Source organism: Clarias gariepinus, chromosome 3 (genome assembly GCF_024256425.1).
Source record: "Clarias gariepinus isolate MV-2021 ecotype Netherlands chromosome 3, CGAR_prim_01v2, whole genome shotgun sequence".
NCBI lineage: Eukaryota > Metazoa > Chordata > Actinopteri > Siluriformes > Clariidae > Clarias > Clarias gariepinus.
This window is the reverse complement of record NC_071102.1, coordinates 3,274,642-3,300,864: the sequence shown is the minus strand read 5'-3', so window position 1 is coordinate 3,300,864 and position 26,223 is coordinate 3,274,642. Positions and strand designations below refer to the sequence as shown.

The 26,223-nt window shown below is 39.1% G+C and overlaps 1 protein-coding gene across 2 annotated transcripts; it reads left to right on the top strand.

Moving 5' to 3' along the window:
* Window positions 1–1,698: 1,698 nt before the first annotated feature.
* On the top strand, window positions 1,699–22,126 carry golm2 (golgi membrane protein 2). Of its 2 annotated transcripts, XM_053492237.1 has the most exons (11): window positions 1,699–3,003; window positions 4,210–4,317; window positions 8,114–8,168; window positions 9,657–9,759; window positions 11,115–11,205; window positions 13,907–14,024; window positions 15,192–15,278; window positions 15,878–16,243; window positions 17,156–17,275; window positions 17,625–17,792; window positions 21,440–22,126. In XM_053492237.1, exons 1-11 carry the CDS (start codon window positions 2,785–2,787, stop codon window positions 21,514–21,516), a joined length of 1,512 nt encoding a protein of 503 aa, XP_053348212.1. In that variant the 5' UTR covers window positions 1,699–2,784; the 3' UTR covers window positions 21,517–22,126. The 2 variants fall into 2 exon arrangements, with proteins under 2 accessions (XP_053348212.1, XP_053348213.1); XM_053492238.1 differs by lacking the exon at window positions 17,625–17,792.
* Window positions 22,127–26,223: the final 4,097 nt, after the last annotated feature.

Here is a 26,223-nt window from a genome sequence, read left to right as displayed (position 1 = left end):
TTATAAAATGAGCAACACCAATAATGGACTTTAAAGCTTCACATAAGAACTACAAAATAAATCATGACATTTTTAAACAAATCAAGCGAGACGTCTGACATAACTTTTGCTTTTGTCCAATGCTCTTCATCTAATGACTTCTGACGCAGGAACAATTTTAAATTGTCAAATGGACAAAAAATTATAATTTTTGTTTAAGGCCAATGACATTGTTTGGGGTGACTGATATTTATTTCATATTATTAATCATAATTGATTATAAGATATTGATTATCTGATTATTGTGAATCAGATTTTTTTCATTAAAAAAAGTATTTAGATGGAAAGTATGTACTATGTATCATAATAATAAAACATTTCCTTGAACTTAGCCTTTAAAAAGAATTATAATAAAATAAACAAATATTACATCTATAAAAGTATTGAACATTAAAGTAATAAAATGTATTTACTTATTGAAAATACATACAGTGTTAATTTTTCTGAACATATACAAGTAATACAGGATGTGTATGGTAATTTAAATGATATTGGCATCAGCAAAACAAAAGTGACAGGACTTTCCGCCATGTTTGTAAAACGACCCAGATACACTTCTGTTCTGGTATAGAATTTGTATTTTATTTTTTATTGTAAAATAGATAAATCAATAAATAAATAAATAAATAAATAAATGATAACTATAATGTAATAGGGCTAATGTCAGTGTTTGGGACCTAATAATAATCAAATACATCTGCAGGCCTATTGAACACATGTACACGTCACACACACACACACACGCACAAACACACTTATATCACACACACATTACAAATTACATTACACACTCTCACACTCACACAGATGCACACACATGCAAACACAAACACATTCATACTGTATATCACTCATCACAAATTTTAACACTGACACACACAACTCTGTCTCACACGCGCGCATGCAGAAACACACACACTAACAAGTCACATGTCTCACACACACATCACAAATTTTAACACACAGACTCACACACCACACACAAACATGCAAAAATACATTTACTCATCACACACAGGCTGACACATCCACACATCACACACACCTTTCTCCCTCACTCTCTCTCTCTCTCTCTCACACACACACACACACACTAATGCACTCAACAAATATTTAGGGCCCAAACTGACATCAGCCCTGTATAGTGTGTGATGTGTGCAAGTTGTGATGTGTGCAAGTTGTGTCGTGCAACCGGGTGGCGATGGCTTTTTCGAGGTCTTAACACACTCAAATAACACACAGGTTGTGCTGTGCCGATGTGCCCAGGGTGGCGATGGCACAGGGTGCTTGGGCCCGTCATCGTTGCTTTTAACTATATTTATTATTATTATTATTATTATTATTAGAAAACATTTTCAGGTTTATGAATTCTCTTTAGGGTCCTGTTATTTACCTTAATTTGCAAAGATGAAAGATAAACACTGTAAGTAAGAAATAGGTTTTTTTGAAAGGTAGAATTTGCACTGTTATTTAACACACACACACACACACACACACAGTATATTACTGTCATATTAATTTCATGTCTTATTACACGTCCCGCCTCCATCACTGTGCGTCCAATCAGATATCGGGAAGCATTCATTCTCCAATCAGCAGCGTAAAGAGTGCATGATTCTGCTTTGTGATTGGATGACGCGGGTGTCAATCTGCGTCGCATTCTGGACAGGACGACCTTTTTCGCAGCTTCTGACGGATTTCGTTAAAGCGATTCTGCTGAAAGGAGATAAAATAGTTGTTTGGGGTCCGAGACGGCGATAGAGAGGCGTGTAAAGTGTGTAAATATTATTTTGTGTTAATTCCGTGCTGTCGTGTTTGGAGTTAGTGCTCGGTTTTGTTGAGCTAGTCACCTCAGTTAGCTTGTGACAGGATTAGCTGCGTTGGCTAGCAACGCCAATGATCTAAGAGCGCGCGCGCGCGCGCCGTTTCACTGTTGTTGTTGTTGTTTTTGTTTAATGCATGCGTTTCTGAATTAATGCATTGTGTATTTGTATCATGCATATAACAGGTATTTTATAGTATTAATTGTCTAACCCTGGGGATAATGCTAACGTTAACAGAGATGCTAGGTGACCCGTTGGCACAGGATAGGACCAGGACTAAGCTAGCATTTTGCTTATGCACATTTTTCTGATTTATCCGAATTAATATTGTTTTGTTTTTTGCACATAAATAGAATGTTTATTTATTGCCCAGCGATAAAGCAACCTTGGTGCATAGTTCTGTGAATACATTGCAGCTATACTATCAAGCAGATATCTCTTGGAGTTTTAAGTTAACAGAAAAAGGATAAACTGAGCAGGTTTTGTGTTGTTGATGCATGAAAACTTCGCTGCAAAATAATGCATCTTTAATGCATGGATGTGCAGCGAGAGTGTATGTCTTGAGAGAGAGTGAGGGGGAAAGTGTGTGTGCAAAGACACGCCACATCGACAGGGTTGATGATGCACGCGCTGCTACTCGTGCAAACAAGGAAATGAAATAAGAGAGAAGGTACAGGAGGGAGGAAGGGAAAAAAACGCCAACTGTGCGGAAGGAGAGGAGACGAGTCGCGTCCACACACTCCTGGAGCGAGCGAGTGTGAGAGTTTGAATGAAACCCGAGAAGAATCCTGTTTCAGTCAAATCTGCGCCGTTTTTTACACAAATGACTGCGAATTACTGAACTGTTCAGGCTCGCGCTGGTTTTATTTTATTTATTTATTTCCCTGTTCCTGTTCCCACGGTTCTGTTCGGTTCTGCCACGATGGTCGGCTTCGGGGCGAATCGGCGCGGAGGTCGGCTCCCGTCCTTCATCCTGATCGGTCTGATGGTGCTGCTCGCGCTGCTCAGCTACAACTACTGGAGCGTGTCGCGGCAGCACAGGCGCGCGCTGGATGAGCTGGCCGAGGTGCACGTGCAGGTGAAGCGCACGGACGCCGCGCGCAGCCGCCTGGAGAAGCGCAACTCCGAGCTCATGCTGCAGGTCAGAGCCTTATGGAGCTTTTATACAACATCATCAACCCTTATAAAGCTTCATGAAATGTTCTAAATGTTATTAATTGTTATATTGTGTAATGGACCCTTATTAAGCTTTATGAAATGTTACTAACCTTATAAATTGTTTTGACCCTTATAAAGTTTACAACGCATCCTGAAGCTTTATAAATGTTTATGGAGGTTCATAAACGCTTATAAACTTTATCAATTGTCCTGAACCCTTCTAAAGCTCTATGAAATGTAATAAACCTCTTTATAAAGCATCATAAAGTTTTATTAGGGCCCTAGCACTTGTGAGCACAAGAGTGCAAAGGGCCCTATTGCTTTTCTAAGGATTACAGTACTGTTATCAGGGCCCAAGCATGGTGGCATCATAAATCTAAAAGGTAATATTAGTTTACAACTGCATTGTCATGGTTACCACTACATGCAAAACTTCATGGCTTCGTTGGAGTTTGGTGGATGCAACCAGGTCTTCTTGGAGATTTTAACATTATTTAAAAAAAAAAATACACATGGGTTGTGTTGTGGCGCAGGTGCTTGGGCCCACTAATCATTGCTTGTAACTATATTGAAACCCAATAATTTGTCTCTATTTTTTTTATAATATTTTATATTCCTGCTGGTTTTCAGGAATTTCCTTCTGAATCATTAAAGTATCCACCTATCTATCTAATGCTTAGTGGAGTGCCGCGGGCGCTTATAAGGCCTCATGGAGCGTCATGTTGCGTTATATATCAGATTATTAATTTTTTTATGTTTCGTTAGGGGACATGGTTAATCATCTCTTCCCTTTTCCTGCACTGTGTACAGTTATTTCCTAATAGTGCCAGCCACATTAATAGAAACCTGTGATTATAGTAAAAAGCCAATCATGTCACAGCAGCACAGTATTTAAAATAATGGTAAAGATTTTAAGTCAGTGTTCGCATCAGACATTAGAATGTGTCTAAGCTGGCTTCTGAAAAGACGTCAGCTTCTCTTTTGTCCAATCTCACGGTGTCCAGTGTGAAAACCGAAAGTGGTTATATTAGGTAATATGTTACCATGCACTTCCTGTCAGCCCAAACCAGTCTGGATGTTCTTCCCTGATCTCTCTCTACTTACCAAGTTTCTGCTGTCATGTGATTGACTGATTTTAAGGTCTGCAGTTATGCGATGATTTTTTAAATGGTCATGCTTTGTCCTGCAGGTGGACACACACCGGAGACAGATAGACCAGAAGGATGGTGACTACAGCGTGCTGGAGGGCAAACTGCAGGCACGGGACGCACTTGTGAAAAAGTGTACAGATGAAAAGGTGGGTATTCACAAAGATTTCTCACCCACACAAGTGCTCTGAAGGTGTTGAGCTTTGACCTATATACAATGTTTAAAAAAAGTAGCAAACAAGCTTGTTTAGGAAGGTGCCGTGAATCACACCTCGACTTGCTCGTGTAACATGGAAGTGTCTCAGAGCACAGCACTCGCCGAACTCAAGTGCTCTCTCTTTCATGCGCACTCACTCTGAAGGCATTTTGTAATGTATGAAGCTATTGTCGCTTTTCTCTTGTGTTTTGATTAAGCGTAGTTGGCCATCTGAGTGGGTTTGATTGCCAGCATTAAGGCGTGGTGTCGAAATGTCAAGACTGTGTACATATATGCAGGCAAAGACACATGCGCAAGTTGATGTGCTGTATAAAGCTTTATGAAGTCGAGCTCTGTTCAGAGATCCGTTGATGGATCAGACACTGAAGAAAAGTTACATTCAGATGGAATATCTGAGTAAGTACATGTTTTAGGCAAATGAAAACTAAATAGACCTCATGTCGAAAAATACAACATTTATTTATTAAAATTCCAACAACATATTTAAATTTACATTTAGGCATTTGGCAGACGCTCTTATCCAGAGCGACTTACAAAAAGTGCTTTAATGTTTACATAAATGGATTTTATAACCGATTTTACAAAGATTCACAAATGTTGAATATGTGACACGAAACGCCTCAAGTCGTTAGTCCAGCTCATGCCAAACTAGCTGTATCATATCTTGTGTAACAGCGCCTCGATGATTCTCTCCTTGAGTTCCTCTTGGCTTGTAGGAGGAGGCGGGGATAAAGACCAGTCCTTTCACACAGACCCATAGAAAAGAAAGAAAAAAAAACAAAACAAGATGTCAAGTCAGGTGAACGCAGTGACTATTTCAACAGCACATTGTCATCATCACTGAATGAAAAAGTAAAAAAAAAAAAAAAAATCAATAATATAAGCCATGGTTAACTCCCGACAACGACGTCTCTATTTAATGGTAGCTAGGTTTATACTGCCACCTGCTGTATCGGAGGGTTTAAATGCACTAGCTTACCTGAGAACGGAGAGAACAAAAAATTTTAAGAGATGTCATGTGATGCTAAATGTTTGAATTGGTAATTTGTTTTATTAATATTTGTAGGGATATGAGTTTAATACCGGAATCTCTCTTATTGCTGCTGCTTGTTGTTGTTTTTACTGTTGATGTTATTATTATTAATATTATTATTATTATTATTATTAATAATAACTGAATTAGAATTTATAATGACTCTAAAAGTTTCACCATCATGATGTCCAATGGAATACGAAGACAAACAGTTTCTTTTGTGCAGCCGTCCATATCCACACCCGTGTTAAATAAACAGTAAAAATTCACGTCTCTTATGTGTACCAAATTTACGTACTGTATGTATGTTCGTCACCTGCATTATAGCATTATTTCTTTATTAGAACACACAGTGTGTCTTCAAGGACACATCATATTACACAGACCCACAGCCGCACCTTTCACAGAGCAGGTTCTGCTGGATTCTCCAATTTGTCAGCTGCTTTGTGTCTTACATGATTGTTTAATATTGTTTAATAGTGCACATCAAAGCCTTTTTTTTATTATTCTCTTATTCTTTGCCCATGATGTATTGTTAATTTGTTGGAGTCACTTTATTATAGCTATTGATTGTGTAAAGCTGCTTTGGGACAATGGCAATTGTTAAAAGGGCTATACAAATAAAATTGAATTGAATTGTAGAAGAGACCGGGCAGATTCTCTTTGAACTGATAAGCAATTTAATAAAAAATCATGAAATCCATATGAAAAGGAAACGGCCCTTACACACTTTATAGAATTTCTTGTCTGAACTTCTTATCTGATGCTGAGACGAAGCCCCGAGGTGTGAAGGAGCTCTCCTGCTCTCCGTAATCACATGACCAATCTATTACGACCAGAAAAGCCCACCAGGGTGTCCTGGCTCACGGCTCCAGGGTCCGGTCCTTCTTTTTTTTGTCCTCTGTATTAATATGCTTCCGAGGTTCACAGATGAAGGGGTGTGTCCTGTCAGTCTCGCCTTTCATATTGTAAACTGCAGAATCACGGATGTTTGCTCAAGGGTTTACGTGTTGTGTGTTTAGCGAACTCCACCACAGCATAACAAGCAGCTCTCTAGACAACTTTCTTCTGCCCCCCCTCTCTCCCATTTAAACAAGTCATCAGTTTATTTGCTTCTTTTACTTGTAGATCCTGTTTTTCCAGTCCAGTATTCTGTTCACCAAATGACTTTTTCTTCTTTCTTTCCAAGACGGGCCAAAACATTTTGTCCTTTAAGGGGGAAAAAAAAATTCAGCTTCTTGTATCAGATGATTGATAACCTGAACTACCTGTTTTCGAGGAATGTTGGAGAGCAGAAAGTCTCAAAATGTTGCGTTTCTGGTTAGGACTAGTTCAGAGAATGGTATCACATTACTATTTCTATTCTGGGGGTGAAATTAGCACAACGCTAATCTGCCTCCTCCTGAAGTAATTGTCTCTAAATACCATGTGGCTTAATACTCGTCCAGATTTAGGTCTTTGTGGTGATGTTTGGTTAAAGATGTGACACAAACATCATTTAGCAGCAGTAATGATTTTAGGAGGTTTATTGGTTACTGAACTGTATATGGTAAATTGACAATAAAATGACAATTAAAGCCGACTTGACTTAACTTCTTACCTAAACAGCTAAAACAGCTTTCGTATAATGTGGCTGATCTATTACATTTTAACTGTACATAAATTCATTAACACGTGCAGCATGCCTGTAGACTTAGTAGCAAGAGAAACATGGTGAGAGAGCCAAAGTTTGTTGACTGCAAAGGAAGTGCTGTTGGGAGCGGTCGTAACACTGTGGAACAAAACACAATCAACTTAATCAAACTCCTCGTGAAAGATTGCACGCTTAGGAACGCGCCAGGTTTTTGCAGTTAAACAAAACAACAGAAGCCGACGCGACAGTTTATTAATCCTTGGTGTCAGGTACCAGCCTGAAGATTTTATTAAATTAAGGAAGGAATTTAGTGTTTAATTTTGCAAAAAGAAAGCTATGTACTGCACAGTATGCACGTCATACCTAGGCATACAATTTTATTAATTGTATTATAACAGGCAGCGCTTGGTGATGCAACCTATTATGAAAGCTACTTATCATGCTACATGTTAAATTCATAATGCTATAGGATGTGATGCATTTTTATAAAAAAAACAAAACTGTGTAGTCTCTGTAATGTGTTAGAAATAACAAATCAGATTGAAGAATTCATTGACGCTGAGGGATTAAATAATAGAGAAAAGAGGAGGAATAATAGATTGAGTTATGTATCGTGATTCATCTGTGTGGCAATTCACTCAATTTTTTTAAATGTATACATGTTTGCATTTGAGGTGGTAAAATATTGTAGTTTCTCCATAATCCTACAGGTGGTGCACTGTAAACTAATGTTCACTCATTGGCGGGCATGACGGCATCCTGTATAGTAGAAGTAAATTATTACCAAAAAAAAAAAAAACGCTAATATCGAAGTAAGGTATTAATAAATTATATTTAATAGAATCTCAATGCAAATCTTGCAATACGAACTGAATCAGCACATCGGGGTATCATGATGATATTGTATCGTCTGCTTCATGGCGATTTCCATCCCTATTAAATAACGTAATCATGATTGGTTATAGTTTCTCAGAGTTCAAGGTTGTCCTATCCAGCGTGTACGTGTGATTTTTTTAAACAAGTCGTAACCAGGTTTTAAATCCGTCTTTTTGTGTTTTACAGATGAAGCTGCAGAATGAACTCGAACAAAAGACCACTGATATTACACGACTGAAAGGTAAGACACCACGACCAAAAAAAACAAAAAACACCCCTTATTCTGAAAGAGCTCAGGATTCAGGAAGCTGTTCTTCTAACGAAGTTATAATTATTCATCGTACATAATACACCTACACCATCAGCCTGTCGCATAGCAGCAGCACAGTGCAATAGAGTAAGGGCAGGTTAAAAGCTTTTGGACATAAATGTCCAGGTGTTCCTATTAAAGTGGACTGAGTGTGTACATAAATCTGTGACAGGTTAGCGTTTAAAACACTTTAACACAATGGTTATATCAGCATTTAAAAAAATGAATACAACTACAATTAGTTCTTTCTTAATTCATAATTATTTTTTTATGTATTATAATATAATTTTTTTTATAAATTCAGATGCCATTTAGATAGAAATAAATTGTATTGACTAATAAATGTTTGTCTAATCTTTTTTATAAGGTTAATATGGAAATGTGAAGATATTTAATTTATATGTAAAATATTATTTATGTCTTGTTACTCGTTTATTTTAATTCAGTAGTTAAATTAGTCTTATAACATGGATGATGCCTTTAAAGTTTGGACTAGAAAGGGTTTGGTCTCATTGTATGAACTCTATATTGATGGAAATTTTGCATCCTTCGAACAGTTGGTACAGAAATACGACATTCCCAAATCACGTTTTTATAGATACTTGCGGCTTCGGAACTTTGTGGCATTGAATTCTAATAATTTCCCATCCAAATTCTTTATTAGATTCAATATTTGAATGTAAATTAGTCCAAAAACAAACAATTTGCAGGATTTATGAAATACTCAACATGTATGATTCAATACCCTTAGACTTACTCAGAAATAAATGGGAGACAGATTTAGATGAACCAGTTTCAGAGGAAATCTGGCACAAAATAATACAGGGAATTTTCTCATCATCCATTTGCCTTAGACATGCTGTAATACAATTTAGGATTGTGCAAAAGTCAGACTTTCTAAGATTAAGGCTAATATGGACACCACATGTGACAGATGCAGGCGGGCTCCTGCAACTCTGCTGCATATGCTCTGGACTTGTCCAAGACTCTACATGTTCTGGACCAATATTTTCGAGACTTATTCTGGAGTGTTTGGAGAGATAGTAGAGCCAACTCCATTTGTTGCATTGTGTGGTGTGCCTCCAGAAAATACCAGTTTTAACCAAAAGAAAGTTAAAATATTGGCCTTCTGTTCCCTTTTGGCTAGGAGATTAATCTTGACTTAATGGAAAGACCCTGATCCACTGTCTTAAACTGGAGAATTTAGGTATACAGTTAGAGGGTCTACTGGCACATTTTAGAGTATTTGACAGCCTCCTTACTTTTGCTGAAGGCATGAACGCAGATGTTTTGTTTAGTGTTTTTTTTCTGTAAAGTTTGAAAATAAATAAAAAAAACTTTAATAAAAAAATTCTTATAACGTCACAACTTGTTGGATTGTAACTGTGTGTGTGTGTGTGTGCGTGCGTGCGCATACAGAGCAAGTGAAGGAGATGAGGGATGAGATTATCAGGCAGGAGGAGCAGCTGAGGGAGGTGAAGAAGAACAACACAAACCTCGAGAGGAAGATGGAGTATGAGAGGTGAGTGGAGTGAAAGAGCACGATCTGTGGATTAATTATTTATCATGTTTCAGGGAATATTTCTCTCTTCTAAAATCCTCAGTCTCCTTACAAACCTTAAATCTTTACGGGTACAGCACACATCATAAAAAGCATGTACAGGTAGTCCCCTACTTACAAACGAGTTCTGTCCCGGGAGCATGTTCGTAAGTCAGATTGTTTTTTTTGTTTTTTTTTTAGTTTTATACACCATTAACATTAATATATAATGTAAAGCATATCGATCCACTTGACTAAATCCCCTTTTCCAACAAGAAATGTAACTGCGCCTAAGGAAATGAATCTCACAGTGAAATGTAACGGTGTTGTCTCTGTGTCTTTAAATCGCGAGGGGAATCCCGGACGCCGTTGTGTGCAAACTCTGTTAGGATTATTCACACATTTCTCGCACACACACACAGAGTATAATGGTCTTTGGCCATTTTATACATTTACTTACACACTGAAAATATTGTATATAATTTAAATATTGGTATCTGCAGTGCCTGTTTTTTGTACAATACATGTGAGCATATGAACTAGAAGTATAACCGCGGTCCGCTTGTATCTGCGAAAAATTCAAGTGTTTGTAAATTGGGGACTACCTGTAATGATTACATACAATTAGTGCTGCATGAGTTCATGCAATGACAAAACATTGTGAAATGAGCCACAATATGATAAACGTAAAATATATTGAGTCCGATTTAAAGAAATCCAAATACAGTTGAAAGAAATATTAACAGTAATGGACAGTGGACGATTGTGTACACACGCTCTTGGTGGCGCAGTGGTTAAGTGCTCGCCCTATCATCTGGAGATCGCTGGTTCAGTTCCTGAGTGATGCTGTAACCTCTCACAGCCGGAGGTCTCGAGAGAGCTAAATTGCCCAAGCTCTCTCAGCGGGGTGGTATGAGAGGTACTTGGTGCTCCCACATTAATTATGGTTCTACGCCATGCGAGAACCGTAATTTGTAATGTGAGCTCGTGCACGCAAAGGGAGCTCCTCAGAGTGTGTTACGCCGCCCCCTACGCCCCCGTGAGCGAGCAGTTCGAAAAAGAGGTCGGCTGGTGTCGCGTAGTTCGGAGGAAACGCGTGACAGCCCTCGGCCCTCCTAGCCGGTAGTAATTAGCCTTAATGTGGAAGTTCCCTCGTGACAGGGAGGAGTTGGACACGACTAAATTAGGGAGAAAATCGGGGGGGTGGTGGGGGGGAATAAATAAGAAAAATGCTTGTTCAGAGCTAGGTGTAAAGTGTGTGCATTAAAGTTCCATGCACCAAAGAGTGTGTTTCTTTCCTAAATGAAGAAGCTCCTGTGTGTTTGTCAATCCTGTAGCCTGCAGTGCGGCCAACAGATGGCGCAGCTCAAAGAAGAGTTCGAAGAGAGCAGGAAGCGGCTGGAAGAAAAAGCTTCCAAATTAAACAAGGTAAAAGTACGCACACACAGGTGTGTTTAAAGACCTGTTCGAGGAGTAAAAGGGATATGAACAAACATTATTCCTGCTGTACGTTTATCTACACCATAACTGACTATCTGAGCAACACTTTCCCATAACATTAACAGAATTATTACAGTATTGAATTAAGAGCGATGCTTGTCAAGTTTTTGTCACTGCTAGAAAACTAAATGCTATATGACCCCCCCAGCCCCCCACCCCACAATGACAATCCCTGACTGTTTTTTTTTGGTGTAAAACAGGTTTCTGTCAGCTTCGGTGATTACATAATGAACCAGAGTTGTATATAGATGGAGTCCCCATTAAAATTATTTAATAAGAGACCAAATTCCTTGGTATTACCCGTAATGGTATACTGTCTTTTATTCCACACATTAAAATGCTTAAAAATAAATGTTTTCCAAAACGAAATGGGGAGCAGATGGCTCAACTCTGATAAATAAATATACAGTGGAACCTCGGATTACGAGCTTAATTCGTTCCGGAAGTGGGCTCGTATTCCAAAACACTCGTAAACCAAATTTAATTTTCCCATAGGAAATAATGGAAACTTAAATTATTCGTTCTACAGCCCAAAAAAATAAATACATAAATATAATTAATACAAAATATAAAGTAAAAATAAAACAAATTAACCTGTACTTTACCTTAAAAAAATGTAAAATTAAACCCCGACAGATAAGGGTTTTCGTTTGTGCATGCAGAGTGTATGTGTGTAAAATGTGCGCGCGCGCACAAACACACACACACACACACATTAACGGATAGACCGTTTTTAAAACCATTTAAAAATTAGCAAGGGACATTCCTAGTCACACTCACGTGAGCGCATACTAACAGGATCACTGCTGTAAGTAAAACAACAACAACAAAAAACAAATTAAACAGCTCCTCACCTTTGAAAACAATCGCGACAGAGAGAAGTTTGTGTGTTTATTTGGCAACCTGAGAGGAGGGGGGATGAAGGGGGGCTCGTTCGCGTTTACGGCCCCCTTCTCTCAGGTTGCCAAACAAACACACAAACTCTCTGCCTTACACAGACACAAACACACACACTCAAAAACACTGCAGGCACTAAGATCCAGCAGGGGAGACGATAGGTCTCGGCTTTACAGCTCCCCTTCTCTCAGGTTGCCAAATAAACACAAACTCTTCTCTGTCGCGACTGTTTTCAAAGGTGAGGAGCTGTTTAATTTTTGTTGTTGTTGTTGTTTTACTTTACAGTAGTAATCCCGTTAGTATGCACTCACGCGAGTGTGACTAGCGATGTTCCTTGCTAATTTTTAAACGGTTTTAAAAACGGTCTCTCCGTTAATGTGTGTGTGTGTGTGTGTGCGCGCACACGCACATCTCACACACACACACACACACACAGCGCGTGTGTCTATTCACCCAGCAGGAGAGACGATTACCTACAATTCTGCTGCAAGAGAGAGAAAAACCGTTGGCTCACTTGTGATGACGTAACGCTCGTTGTTAAAACAAGAAGCGCATGCGTGAAACATGATACTCGGTGCTCGTTAACTGAGACAATGCTCGTTTTTCAATTAAAAAATTATTAAAAATTGTTGCTCGTCTTGCAAAACACTCGTAAACCACGTTACTCGTAATCCAAGGTTCCACTGTATATAACTTTGATTTGATCAAAACTGGATTTCTATCATTTATGGATCAGCCAGGAAATCATATATACGCCTTCTGTATACTGTACATCATTAAGGCATATGACTGGCATTAGGAGTCTACAGATCATCACCAATCCAAAGTCTATACATGGAAGCTACTGAACCCTCCTTGGAAAACGGACGATTAAAGTTGCCATTATAATATACAATCAAACCGAGAACAATTAAGGAAAACCCTGCAGTTTTTACAAATCAATCTTTAATTTTTGTAGAAAAATGTTCACTGCGCGCCCCAGTACACACAGACGGATCAAAACCAGGAAATAAAGTGGCGACAGCTTTCGCAACAGATCTCCTGCAGGACTGTCTATCCATCTCAGATCAAAGTTCAAGTTTTTACTGCAGAGGCAAGCGCCCAGCTTGTGGCTTTGAAATTCATCCAATCCATATTACGAAAGGATTTCCTAATAATAACCGACTCAATCAGGTCACCAGCCATTAGAAAATATAAAAACAGATCGTCCAACAATCATGGAAATACTAACCAGGTGTACTGAACCGTCTCTATCCTGTTTTAATATTCTTATGATGTTCCTGACCTTTGAACTTAACTGAACTTTCCCCTGGTCTTACTTCTCTCTTATTTATTTATTCATTTATTTATTCATTCATTCATTTATTTTCTCCTTCTTTCTTGTTTTAGGAATGTCTGAAAATGTTTTTTTTTTTTTTTTTTTTTTTAGTCTTAGTCGTGGTGCCACTGGTCTGCTGCCTCTGGTCTTTTTTAGCAAATCATACCAAAACTAAATATCAGGATTTAAAAAAAAAAATTGGATTACAATGGAACACTTTTTTTTTCTTATTCAAATTTTTTATTGAAAGCGTGTTAGTTTTTTTTTTTTTTATAAGAAATTTAAAACCTCTCATCTGTTTCAGAACACACATCCTAATTATAAAGCTGAATTTTACATGATTTCTTTTCTGATTTAATCTCTTGCCCTGCATGACGATCTCACCTGCCTTTCTGATCTCTCCTGTTCCCCCAGGAACCCGTGGAGGTACATAAAACAGATACAGTGGGAGCTCAGGCAGAGCACCGTGCAGTGACTACGGCAGAGCGCCACCCTGTGGGTGCACAGCATCTTGGCAACACGGATATGAAAGGTAATGTTGTGTGTGTGCCTCCACCTCGACACTCAACACACACTCTGCTTATGCCAAAGAGTGTAAGGACTTTTTCCTCCGGACTTCAGGAAGAAAAGCAAATGTTAAAATCATCATCAAAAATGCCAGATTTTATGTTAAAGATGATTTGAATTTCTTGGTACATTTCTCTCTCTCTCTCTTTTAATGTTCCTCTCTCTCTCTCTCTCTCTCTCTCTCTCTCTGTTTCATTGCACTTCTCTCACCCTCTGTCTCTGTGTCTCTTATTTTATTTATCTATCTGTCTTAAACTTACTGTATCTCTCTGGCTGTCTGTCTCTTTTTTTTTTCTCTCTCTGTGCCTCTCTTTATATTTCTCTCTCTCTGTGTCCACTTTCTCACTCTTACTCTCTTCACTTCTATTTATATTTTCCACTTCCTCTTTTTTTATCACTTTATTCTCTCACCTCCACCCCGTTTTTTTTCCTGTCTGTTTTATGTCTGTCCCTCGCACACCTTTTTGCTGTTTTTTTTTTTCTTTTTAAATAATCTGCTTCTTCCTTTCAAGATTCGAAGGTGTTTAATTGGCATGACTAATATTTATATTCATATTGCCAAAGCACAAAAATGATTCAGAAAAAAATAACAGGAGTAGATAAACAAAACAGAATAAAATAGACAGATTAATAATAACCTTATATAAAATTAATCTTAGTTCCCTGACTGGGAATCTCTGTCTCTCTCTCTTTCTCAGAAGTTTAGAAAAGCTTTATAGGCATGAATGTTAACAGAAATATAAAATTTTTGCCAAAGCAATTATAAAACATCAATTACGTTACAAATAGCATCAATTTGAATGTATAAACAATATAAACATTTTAGATGTGAAAGAATATAATAGTAGCTACACAACAATTATATAATATAAATAAAAAAAATAACATCAATATTAACGTTACCCATCTGAACAGTAGTGATATTAAATAGTGGTTAGTTAGAAATATTCAGTGTGTGTGTGTATGCTGTGTCTCACGGTCTCACACTCGGGTAGCAGTGCGGCCTTTTCCTAAATGTATTCTCATTTTTTCACCATCTGTTAATTTGGAGAAAAAGAAATTGGATTTTGTGTGTGATGATCTCAGTGAAGGTGATCCTTATATGTTGATATTTTCTTTCTCTCTCTAACAGATGAGTTGGGGAAACCAGGAAGTGATGCTGGAATGCCTGGTATTGAAGACGGTGAGGTGGGGGTAAAGGGAGATGAAATGCAGTTTGGTGAGTTTTAACAGCACAGTTGATCTCTTCTGCTGCGACAGTTTACAAAATGGAGGGGTTGTTTAATACTGTACGCGGCAAAATATACAGTACTGAAACGAAAAGACCAACAATATTACCTCGTCGTCATCCGCGAGTTTATTTCTCTATTAGCGTGTTGATTTACCACAGTATGTGTAACGCGTGTGTTATAAGTGTGTAGACAGGGTTCAAAACGTTTTACGCAGATTCTCAAACGTTTGCCGGAAATAAAAGGAGATGATTTGCCGGCATAATGTTGACACCGTACACTACCGGAACGAGGTGCGAAATTTCGCAACAATAGCGTAAGTGTGTTACTCTCAGAATCGTTCTGCCAAGTTTTTTAAACCTCGCCCTCATTCACGGCCGCTCCCGTCTGAGCGGAAATAAAACTCAACTATATATTGTTTTGTTTCCTCCGTCGAGAGACACATTTCCAACCATAACTGCACAACACAACTTCCTTTCCACTACTGGGAACACGTGCATCTGGAGCCATGTCGACACTGGCAAATTCGCGTTGGAGTTTCAGTACTGTATATTTTGGTGCATATCATTAGTCAATTTTTTTACCTCAGCTCTGAAGAAGCCAGCCATCACTGCACAGCACGGGGAGCCGGCCGAGGGGGCAGTGGTGCCGCAGGACAAGCAGGCCGGAGCTGGAGCCGGAGCCGGAGCCGGTCCTGATGTTGGTGCCGATGCTGCTATTGTGACCGGTGCGAGAGCAGGAGGTGGAGCTGGAGAGGAAACTGGGGTCAACGCTCCACGTGGCTTCCCTCTGGACCGCCCCGAGCTGCCCCAGGATGGAGGTGTTGGAAAAGGACTCCCGCCGATCCAGCAACAGGTCCCTCAGCCGCTCATGGACAAACCCGCGGTGCTAAATGAGGGCAACAAGGCGGCCGTTCAAGCGGACGAGTTCGGCGAGCAGCGGCGCCAAATGAGAGGTGAGATGTTAAAAAATTCATTGTGGAGGAGGGGTCACTTAGACTCGTTTATGACGTGTTCTAGCAGAATAATCCATCACTATGACGTCACAAAAACTCAAGCACTGATGTCAATGTTGGAGAATAAAAAAATATATAATTTTGTACTGGATGAGTCAGTGAATGAGCAGTTACCATTACAACGGTATTACAAGTGTGAGTCAGAAATGATCCGCACTTAAGTTATATTAAACCCCCCGTTGTGTTGCAACTGTCTTATCAGGGCTTTCCCTTCGAGTCTCCCTAATCAGGAGACATCAGTTCATTTGTAACTGCGGTGTGAGCAAAAATAGACGCCCCACAAAGAAGTGCAGCGTGCCGTGACTCTTTCATTTTTTTTAAGTTAAGTTAAGCCTTTATTTGTCACATATCCCAATTAGGAAACTGGAGTCAGAGCGCAGGGTCAGCCAGCTTGCAGATAGGGTTAAGGGCCTTGCTCAAGGGCTCAGCAGTGACAGCTTGGCGATGCTGGGACTCGAACCCCCGACCTTTAAAGAAAAAGTTTAAAAGTCAACCATCAGCTGGAAAATTCATCATGTATCTGTGTTTGAATTCTACAGCCAGAGCGTGGATATTTTAAAAAATTATTATTATATATTTTTTGGACACATCCCCAGAGATTAGAGCCCGCGCTATAATATGGCCCCGTGCTGCACTGCTGTCAGAGATGATGTTATAGAAAATGAATCCACACCTGACCAATCAGAACTCACTAGCTATGACGCGAGCTTCTCTCCAGTGTCCTCAAGTTGTTCAGTTCCAGTACATGATTTAAGAATGGTGTATATTTGACCAGTGTTTAAACAGAGATGTTTAAGTATTTAATTAGATCACGCCTGTGTAAATTGTTAATCCAGTTTTGCCCTTGAGCAGATCCTGATAATCCTGGAGCGGCACTGCCTCCTCCCCCGAATCCTGCTCAGGTTCTGCCCAACCCCATCGACCCTCAGAGAGACGCCCATGCCCCCGCCGCACCACTCCGACACCGACAGAGTGAGTATGAGCATATCAGTTTATGTGTCACTAAAAAGACACGCAGTCACAGCATCGTTCTTTTGGTCCTGAGTAACAAGAACACGCAGTTTAGGACGCGGGTGTGTAGATGCGCGTGCGTGAAAGTTGCTCTCCACTTCCACCTTTTCGTCCCTTTTTTCCCCCTTTCTCCTTTTTTACGAATGAATGAATTGTTCGTTTACTTTCACACACTTCTCTCTCTCTCTCTCTCCTAATCCTGATTGACCTCTTCCTTTTTTTCTCTCCATATTGTTTCCCCTTTGTTCTTCACTCTTCCTCTCCTCCTTTCCCCTCTTTCTCTCTCTCTCCTTTCCTCCGCCCCGCTCAGGCCGCTTCTTTGACGAAAACGAGTCCCCCGTAGATCCGCAGCGCACCTCCAAGCTGGCGGACTACAACGGGGACGACGGCAACGTGGGCGAGTACGAGGCCGACAAGCAGGCCGAGCTGGCTTACAACGAGGAGGAGGACGGTGACGGCGGCGAGGAAGACGCCCAAGGTGAGCGCGGGAGATGGCCAGCTGTCCTTTGCGTCGCTCTTCCTCCTCCGTCCGTCCATCCTGTCTTGTCCCGTCTTCCTCCCTCATGTCCGCCGTTGCTCGTCTACTTGCTAGTTCGCGTAGTGCTTTGTGCAGTCACATGTTTGTGTGTGTATTGGCTTAGTCATAGTTGTGTGTAAATACATACTGCAAACATGGTTTTTACAGGGTGTGTGGAATGGGGCTCATTTCAGTATCGACATCGCTGTGTGTGCACAGGCGTACTAGAGCATGTCCGCTCATCCTCATTGAAAATCTGTCCATCTGCCACGCGTGATCGATTAATTAGTAGACAGTTTCCCTCTCGTGCTGTTTCTACCAGAACAAACTATTTAAAGAACTTATTCTGCAAGAAGAAACCAGAAAAACTTTTACGCATTCTAGCAAAGTGCATCTAAAAAACCTTGGGCCATGCTATATTGTGATATCTATCTATCTATCTAGTTTTTTTTATTAATTTATAGCTTTTTTTAACTACCTTTTAAATCTCTTATGTTATATCCTAACTTATTATTATAATGGTTCGTTTAAATTGGTTGAATGTTTATGTATCTGCCATGGAATAGCCTTGGCCCCGCCCCCTTTGCAGCTATAACAGCATCAACTCTCCTGAGAAGAGGTCTGACACTGATGTTGGATGAAAGGCCTGTCTCGCAGTCTTCGCTTTAATTCACCCCAAAGGTGTTGAGGTCAGGACAGTCAAGTTCTTCCACACCAAACTAGCTCATCCATGTCTTTATGGACCTTTGCTTTGTGTGCTGCTGTGCAGTCATGTTGAAACAGGAAGAGGGCTGTCCCCCAAACTGTCCCCACAGAGTTGGGAGCATGAAATTGTCCAAAATCTCTCTGTATGCTGAAGCATTAAAAGTTCCCTTCACTGGAACTTAGGGGTCGAGACCATTGACTGAAAAACAACCTCACACCAGTTCCAAGACCATCGCACACCAGTGTACAAAGCAGGGGCAACCTCACAAATGCACTTCTATCCCATCACTGGATCACTTCTGATGCCCGTCTGCATTTCTTCATTCAAAAATGAGCTCGCTTATTTTAGAATAAAAAGCAGCAATCATTATTAATATTATAACATATTAGATTCTTGATTGGACTGAATATATGGTGTAAACAACCCAAAATAAGGCAAACGGTAAAAAGAGAATTTTTTTACTTTATCATATTAAAAAATAAAGTCTCTTGTTTCTATATCAGCGAGTTTCAGTTTCCCGCTGGCCAAATATTTTTATCCTGTTTTCTCTTGACGCTACAGGAGTAGAAGAACAGGACTTTCTGTACTTTGCCAAATCATCAGCCTGAACGCGCAGAGAGCTCACATACAACCCCAAATCAGAAAAAGTTGGGACAGTATGGGGGGAAAAAAAAAAGAAAGCAGTGATTTTCTAAATTTACTTTGACTTGTATTTCATTGCAGACACAACAGCACATTATTTAATGTGTTCCTCATGCTTCCTTTATTTTCTATTTCAAAATAAACACATCTTTCAATTTTGGTTCTTGCAACACATTTCAAAAAAAGTTGGAACAGTAAAGCATTTACCACTTTGTAATGTTGCCACAACATTAAAAGATGTTTAAGGACTGAAAACACCAAGTGATGAAGTGTTCCAGGTGTAATTTTGTCCCATTTTTCCTGTCTTAAGGTGGGCAACAGTACTGGGTCTTTATTGTCACATTTTGCACTTTAAAATGTGCCACGCATTCTCTATTGGAGACGGGTCGGGACTGCAGGTCGTCCAGTCAAGTACCTGTATCCTCTTCCTCCGCAGCCAGGACTTTGTAATGTGTGCAGAATGTGGTTTTGTCTTGTTAAATTATATACATGGGCGTCCCTGGAAAAGATGTCTTCTTGAAGGCAGCATATTGTGCTCCAAAATCTCTATGCACTTTTCAGCATAAATGGTGCAACCACAGAAGTGCAAGTTACCTTTGCCAAGGCCACTGACACGATCCCATACCATGACGGACCCTGGCTTTTGGACTTGTTGCTGGTAACAGTCTGGATGATTCTTTTCTTCTTTGGTCCAGAGCACACAACGTCTATTTCTCCCAAAAAATACCTGAAATACTGATTCATCTAACCACAGTAGATGTTTTCACTGTGTGATGGTCCATCCCAGATGCCTCCGTGCCCAGAGAAGTCGACGGCACTTCTGGACACTGTTAACATATGGCATCCTTTGGGCACAGTTCACTTTTAACTGTCATTTGTGGATGTAACTAAGAATTGTGGTACTTAACAAAGGTTTGCCAAAGTAGTCCTGAGCCCATGTGGTGATGTCGCTTATAGATGAATGACGATTCCTTATGCTGAAGTTACATAAAAGGAGAGATATTTAATATTCGTGTCAGAGTGCTTTAAAACCAACCCAATGAACAAGAACGACAACACCACGACCGATTAGAAAAAAAACAAAAGTGTATTGCGAAAACTGAACAAAAAAGGTGCACCAAAACCAACCAAAGAAAACAATACTTACAAAATATATACAATTGAAAGCTGCATGGGCGTAAGTGTATACAATGTCCAAAGTCCGAGTTATTGTAAGAGTGTGTGAGAGAGATGAATCGGTCTCACCGGAAATAATGGAATAAAACCGGGAGGCCGCTGTCGGAGCGTGAGTAATATTACATGAGTAAAGTAATATTACATGAGAGGGTATGATGTGACATCGAGTGTGATAGTTTTTATACAAGTTCCGCAAACTCCCTTTTTTATCAACAGATTTATTTCTTTATTGAATGAGTTATTTCGCTCGGTCGGCACATACTGTTCTGCGTCTGGTAACCGACAGTTATTGTCATCAGCGGGGATCAGCAGCAACGTTGCCAAAAGATGAGAAAAATAAACTAGTGGAGGTGATGGACAGTCCTGTAAGACTTACTGTATATTTCCACTGATTTTGCTTGAGAATATTAGCACTGTTACCATCCAGGTTTCAAGTGTTAAATTCCAAATAGTGTTTAAATCGAAAGCTAGTGCACTATGTAGGGTGTAAAATCGTTATCAGGTGCGTGTTGTTGCTGAATGTGCTTCTGTGACTGGTTGTAAATGTGGGTTTTGTCAGGCAGCTGCTCTCTCCTCGGTACTGCGGTCCGTACAGACCCACTCTCACCTCACAGTCAGTGTAATTAACACCTCGGACGCCCAGTGATACACCGAGTTAAACGTCCCAGTGCTGCTACAAAGTGACAGCGAGTGACAATGAATTTGCTAACTGTAATGAGTAATGTATTACTCATTACGACGCTCTCCTCTGCGCTGTTACTCCTTTACTTTTTCTGAACTGCTCTTTTCTGTCTTTTTTTTTTTTTTGCGATGCCTGAAACTCTACCGCACTGTCTCAAGTGTGTAATAATACACATGAGGTTCTCGACTTCCTTTCGTAACTTGGACGCAACTGTGATTTGTGTCGCACTTTAACACATTGATGCGTGTCGAAAAATGGTTAACAGTGGTTAACGCCAGAAATTCAGACTGGTGTTCCACATGTTTTCAAGTGTGATGTTTGTGTTTGTGAAATTGTGTGCGCACAAGTTTTATAGCTGCGCTCCTTCCCTAACCTCTCTTCTTTCCCCCTGTTGTGTTCCAGATGACGATGACCGCGAGGTCCCAGGAGAGCGCGGCGTGGACTACGGCAAGCGACACCAAGCAATCGACATCCTGTAGCCTTCATCCACAGTCTCGGACGTCTCCTGCCGTATTCACACGCGCAAGACTGGATTAGAGAAAAATAACAATATTAACATGAGTTAAAGAAGAATTACTTGAACCTGCGTCGTAGCCGGAGCTGTATTTCAGCGCAGCGTTGATGCAGATGTTTTCCGTTCAACTTTGAAGAAGGATTTGACTTTCTATGAATGACTTAAAGTTAATTTCAATCTTAATTTGAAGGACGTGTAAAACAACTCGTGTGCCCGTGTGTATATAATTAATATGTACATTAGAAAGTTTTTTTTTTCTGTTAAAAGAATTCTGTATGCATTTTTTTTGTTTCTGTTTTAAGTCTGAATCAGGCTTTTCAATGAACACGCGCCTGCTGATGAGTTTGTTTTCGGTTTTTATTTTAACTTTTTTTTTTTTTTTTTTTCCTCAAAGTAAGGTTGTAGCATTCTGGCCTTCAGTCTTCTAGAGAAAGAAGCTAAAGCCACATCAGAAGGAGATAAATTCAGAGGACACACTGCATGGAAACCTTTTCCTTTTTTATTTCTTCATTCTTTTCTTTTTTGAGACACTTTTGAATAATAAATTGTTCAAGACTTTTAATAGTCATTTTAAATTAATGTTTGTTTTATTAAGAACTTTAGAGTGACTCAACAACTGATTTTATTTTCATTTTGCATGCATGTGTAATTGGATTTTAGCTTCCAGAACTACAGACATGCAAAAAGCAATACACCGCACCCCAGACGAAGGAGAGCAACTCGGCTTCCTGTTTGCCTGCTACATTATCCATCATTTTGACGATTGATTGATTGTACATATTCGTGCCACCGATCCTGCTGAATTCTGTAGAAACCCCAGTGTTCTGTAGCCCTCGGACTTTAACTTGTGTGCTTTTCCTAACGGAGTGGACCTTAGTTAGTGAAAATTACCATACTGAATGTACTTTAATAACCATGGTTCTTATGAAGTTCTGATCTGGATCTTAAAATATCAGCATAAAACATCTTTACACATCTGTACAATGTGTTAAACCGTTTATTCCACCTTTCCAAAGAGCAGAGTTGTATTAAATGAGAAAGATCTATCTTTTTTCTTTGCTATCACTGTGATGCGACTCGGTAGTACTGTACATGTAGATATACTCAGCTGGCTCAACTCCACAGCTTGGACAAGTTCATTGCTTGCCGTATAACTGGATATTAAATATAGAATTCTTTAAATAAATAATTTGTAAATGAACAATGCGAGTTTTACAAAAAAGAAAAAAAAAATCTAAGCTCGCGTGTTGTGGATCAACTGAAATGCTTGACCAGTTGTTTTATGTTAAAAATGCACGGACACCTTCTCCTGTTGTTCATCTGTTCATTCATTTTTGAAATGTTTTTCAATCCTGCTGTTTAATAACAGTCCATGAATGTGTTTGTATCAACCAGTCAGGGTGCAAGACAACCTTTGCAAGATTCAGCTAATCAGATGACGGCAGAAATGTTCTTTTTACTGCTTCTGTATCGACCAATCAGGTTGCAAGATGAGTTTTCCAGACAACAGGTTGTCGCATTTAACAATTGTGGCAGAAATTTGCTCAAACCGTCAGTTTAATCTTGAAGTTTGTTAAACCAGGTTCCAAGGATCTTTTTACAGATTGCTTTTACAGTATGTGTTTGAGATTTGACGTTCAGCATACTTCAGATTATGTATGTTCTGTACCCTTCCATCAGAAAAGCTGGTTTATTAATCAGCAAATAAAACTGCTAAGACTATAAATGGTACACAAATACCTTCAAGTGGTTATTGTGGATGAACTTGTTTGATTTTTGTGGAAATTCCATCACACAGAATACAAAGTTTTTTTATTTTTTTGTTTGTTTGTTTGTTTTTCACATGACAAAACCTTCGCAACACTGGGTGTGGTTCGAGCATTACTGGTTTTCAGTCTTGTTGTTGGAGTCAGGATGTTCAGGAAAAATAAACTTCTTTAAGCACCACATCCAAAAGAAATGGACGTTTAAAACATCTTTAAAAAATATCTACAATTTGTTTTTTCTCACTTATACATGAGAAACGTCTCCAAAACACTTTGTGTACTAAAATGCATTTTTTTTCTGTATATGATAAGTAGGATAATAAACAAAAAATAAGAGACCACTACAATTTACTCCAGAAAACTTCTGGAATGTCATCAAGAGGAAGGTGGATATTCACAAGCCATCAAGCTAAGCTGAGCTGTTTGCTTTTTTACGGATGGTATGAAGTAATTCAACAGTAATGTAAAAAAAAAAAAACTGGTGGCGAGCATTGCAAATCAGCTTTTTTCACCAAATACGGATTTCTGAATGGTATTTAGCCAAAGCATTAACACAATTTGTTTACAGATTATTTGTATTTGTTTTATTTGAGTTATTAAAGCTCTGCAGATACTGTTAGATTACTGATAAGTTTTCTTTCTTTTAAATTTCAGTTGTCATCTTTTTATATACACTCTAAATACCAATAGTTATACTGTATTTTGAATTTAGGATAAATATTGTCAGCAGTTTACAAAAAATGAAACAAAACTGTTCATCTTACCAATACATGCACCTGTAGGAAAAAAAAACGTAAGAAACTGATTAGTTTGCAGTGGTCTCTTATTTTTTCCGGATCAGTATATATAAGATAAGTGGATGGATGGATGGAAGCTGTATAAAAAAGTAGATGGATGGATGGATAAAAGCTATGTATATTGAATGGATGGATGGATGGATGGATGGATGGATGGATTAAAGTTGTATAAAGTGAGTAGATTGATGGATGATGAATGGATGGAAGGATCTATATATAAAAGGTGTGTAGAGTATGTTGAATACATGAATGAATGATGTGAATAGATGAAAGCTGTATAAAATTGGTAGATGGATGGATGGATAAAAGCATGAAGTTGCATAAGATAAGTGAATGGATGGATAGATGGATGAAAGCTGTATAAGATGAGTAGATGGATGGATGGATCTACTGTATGTATAAAAGGTGTGTACAGTATGTTAAATAGATGGATGGATGGATGATCTACTGTATGTATAAAAGGTGTGTACAGTATGTTAAATAGATGGATGGATGGATGGATGGATGGATGGATGGATGGATGAAAGCTGTGTATGTTGAGTAGTTGAATGGATGGATGAAAGCTGTATAAGATGAGTAGATGGATGGATGGATGGATGAATGAAAGCTGTGTATGTTGAGTAGATGGATGGATGGATGGATGGATGGATGAAAGCTGTGTATGTTGAGTAGATGGATGGAAGGATGGATCTACTGTATGTATAAAAGGTGTGTACAGTATGTTGAGTAGATGGATGAATGGATGAAAGCTGTGTATGTTGAATAGATGGATGGAAGGATGGATGAAAGCTGTGTATGTTAACTAGATGGATGAAAGGATGGATGAAAGCTGTGTATGTTGAGTAGATGGATGGAAGGATGGATTTACTGTTTGTATAAAATGTGTGTACAGTATGTTGAGTAGATGGATGGATGGATGGGTGAAAGCTGTGTATGTTGAGTAGATGAATGGATGGATGAAAGCTGTATAAGATAAGTAGATGGATGGATGGATGGATGAATGATGGATAAAAGCTGTGTATGTTGAGTAGATGGATGGAAGATGGATCTACTGTATGTATAAACGGTGTGTACAGTATGTTGAGTAGATGGATGGATGGATGAATGGATGGATAAAAGCTGTGTATGTTGAGTAGATGGATGGATGGAAGAAAGCTGTATAAGATGAGTAGATAGATGGATGGATGGATGAATGAAAGCTGTGTATGTTGAGTAGATGGATGGATGAAAGCTGTGTATGTTGAGTAGATGGATGGAAGGATGGATCTACTGTATGTATAAAAGGTGTGTACAGTATGTTGAGTAGATGGATGAATGGATGAAAGCTGTGTATGTTGAATAGATGGATGGAAGGATGGATGAAAGCTGTGTATGTTAACTAGATGGATGAAAGGATGGATGAAAGCTGTGTATGTTGAGTAGATGGATGGAAGGATGGATTTACTGTTTGTATAAAATGTGTGTACAGTATGTTGAGTAGATGGATGGATAGATGGGTGAAAGCTGTGTATGTTGAGTAGATGAATGGATGGATGAAAGCTGTATAAGATAAGTAGATGGATGGATGGATGGATGGATGAATGATGGATAAAAGCTGTGTATGTTGAGTAGATGGATGGAAGATGGATCTACTGTATGTATAAACGGTGTGTACAGTATGTTGAGTAGATGGATGGATGGATGGATGAATGGATGGATAAAAGCTGTGTATGTTGAGTAGATGGATGGATGGAAGAAAGCTGTATAAGATGAGTAGATGGATGGATGGATGAATGGATGAAAGCTGTGTATATTGAGTAGATGGATGGAAGGATGGATCTACTGTATGTATTAAAGGTGTGTACAGTATGTTGAGTAGATGGATGGATGGATGGATGGATGAAAGCTGTGTATGTTGAGTGGATGGATGGAAGGATGGATGGATGAAAGCTGGGTTTGTTGAGTGGATGGATGGAAGGATGGATCTACTGTATGTATAAAAGGTGTGTACAGTATGTTGAGTAGATGGATGGATGGATGGATGAATGGATAAATAAAAGCTGTGTATGTTGAGTAGATGGATGGATGGAAGAAAGCTGTATAAGATGAGTAGATGGATGGATGGATGAA

What these genes read in the sequence shown, in the direction of transcription:
- golm2 (XM_053492237.1), top strand. Translation starts at nt 2,785, where the DNA reads ATGGTCGGCTTCGGGGCGAATCGGCGCGGAGGTCGGCTCCCGTCCTTC. An exon ending in AAAAGTGTACAGATGAAAAG is followed by an intron (nt 4,318 to 8,113) that starts GTGGGTATTCAC and finishes TGTGTTTTACAG; the next exon opens with ATGAAGCTGCAGAATGAACT. An exon ending in TGATATTACACGACTGAAAG is followed by an intron (nt 8,169 to 9,656) that starts GTAAGACACCAC and finishes GTGCGCATACAG; the next exon opens with AGCAAGTGAAGGAGATGAGG.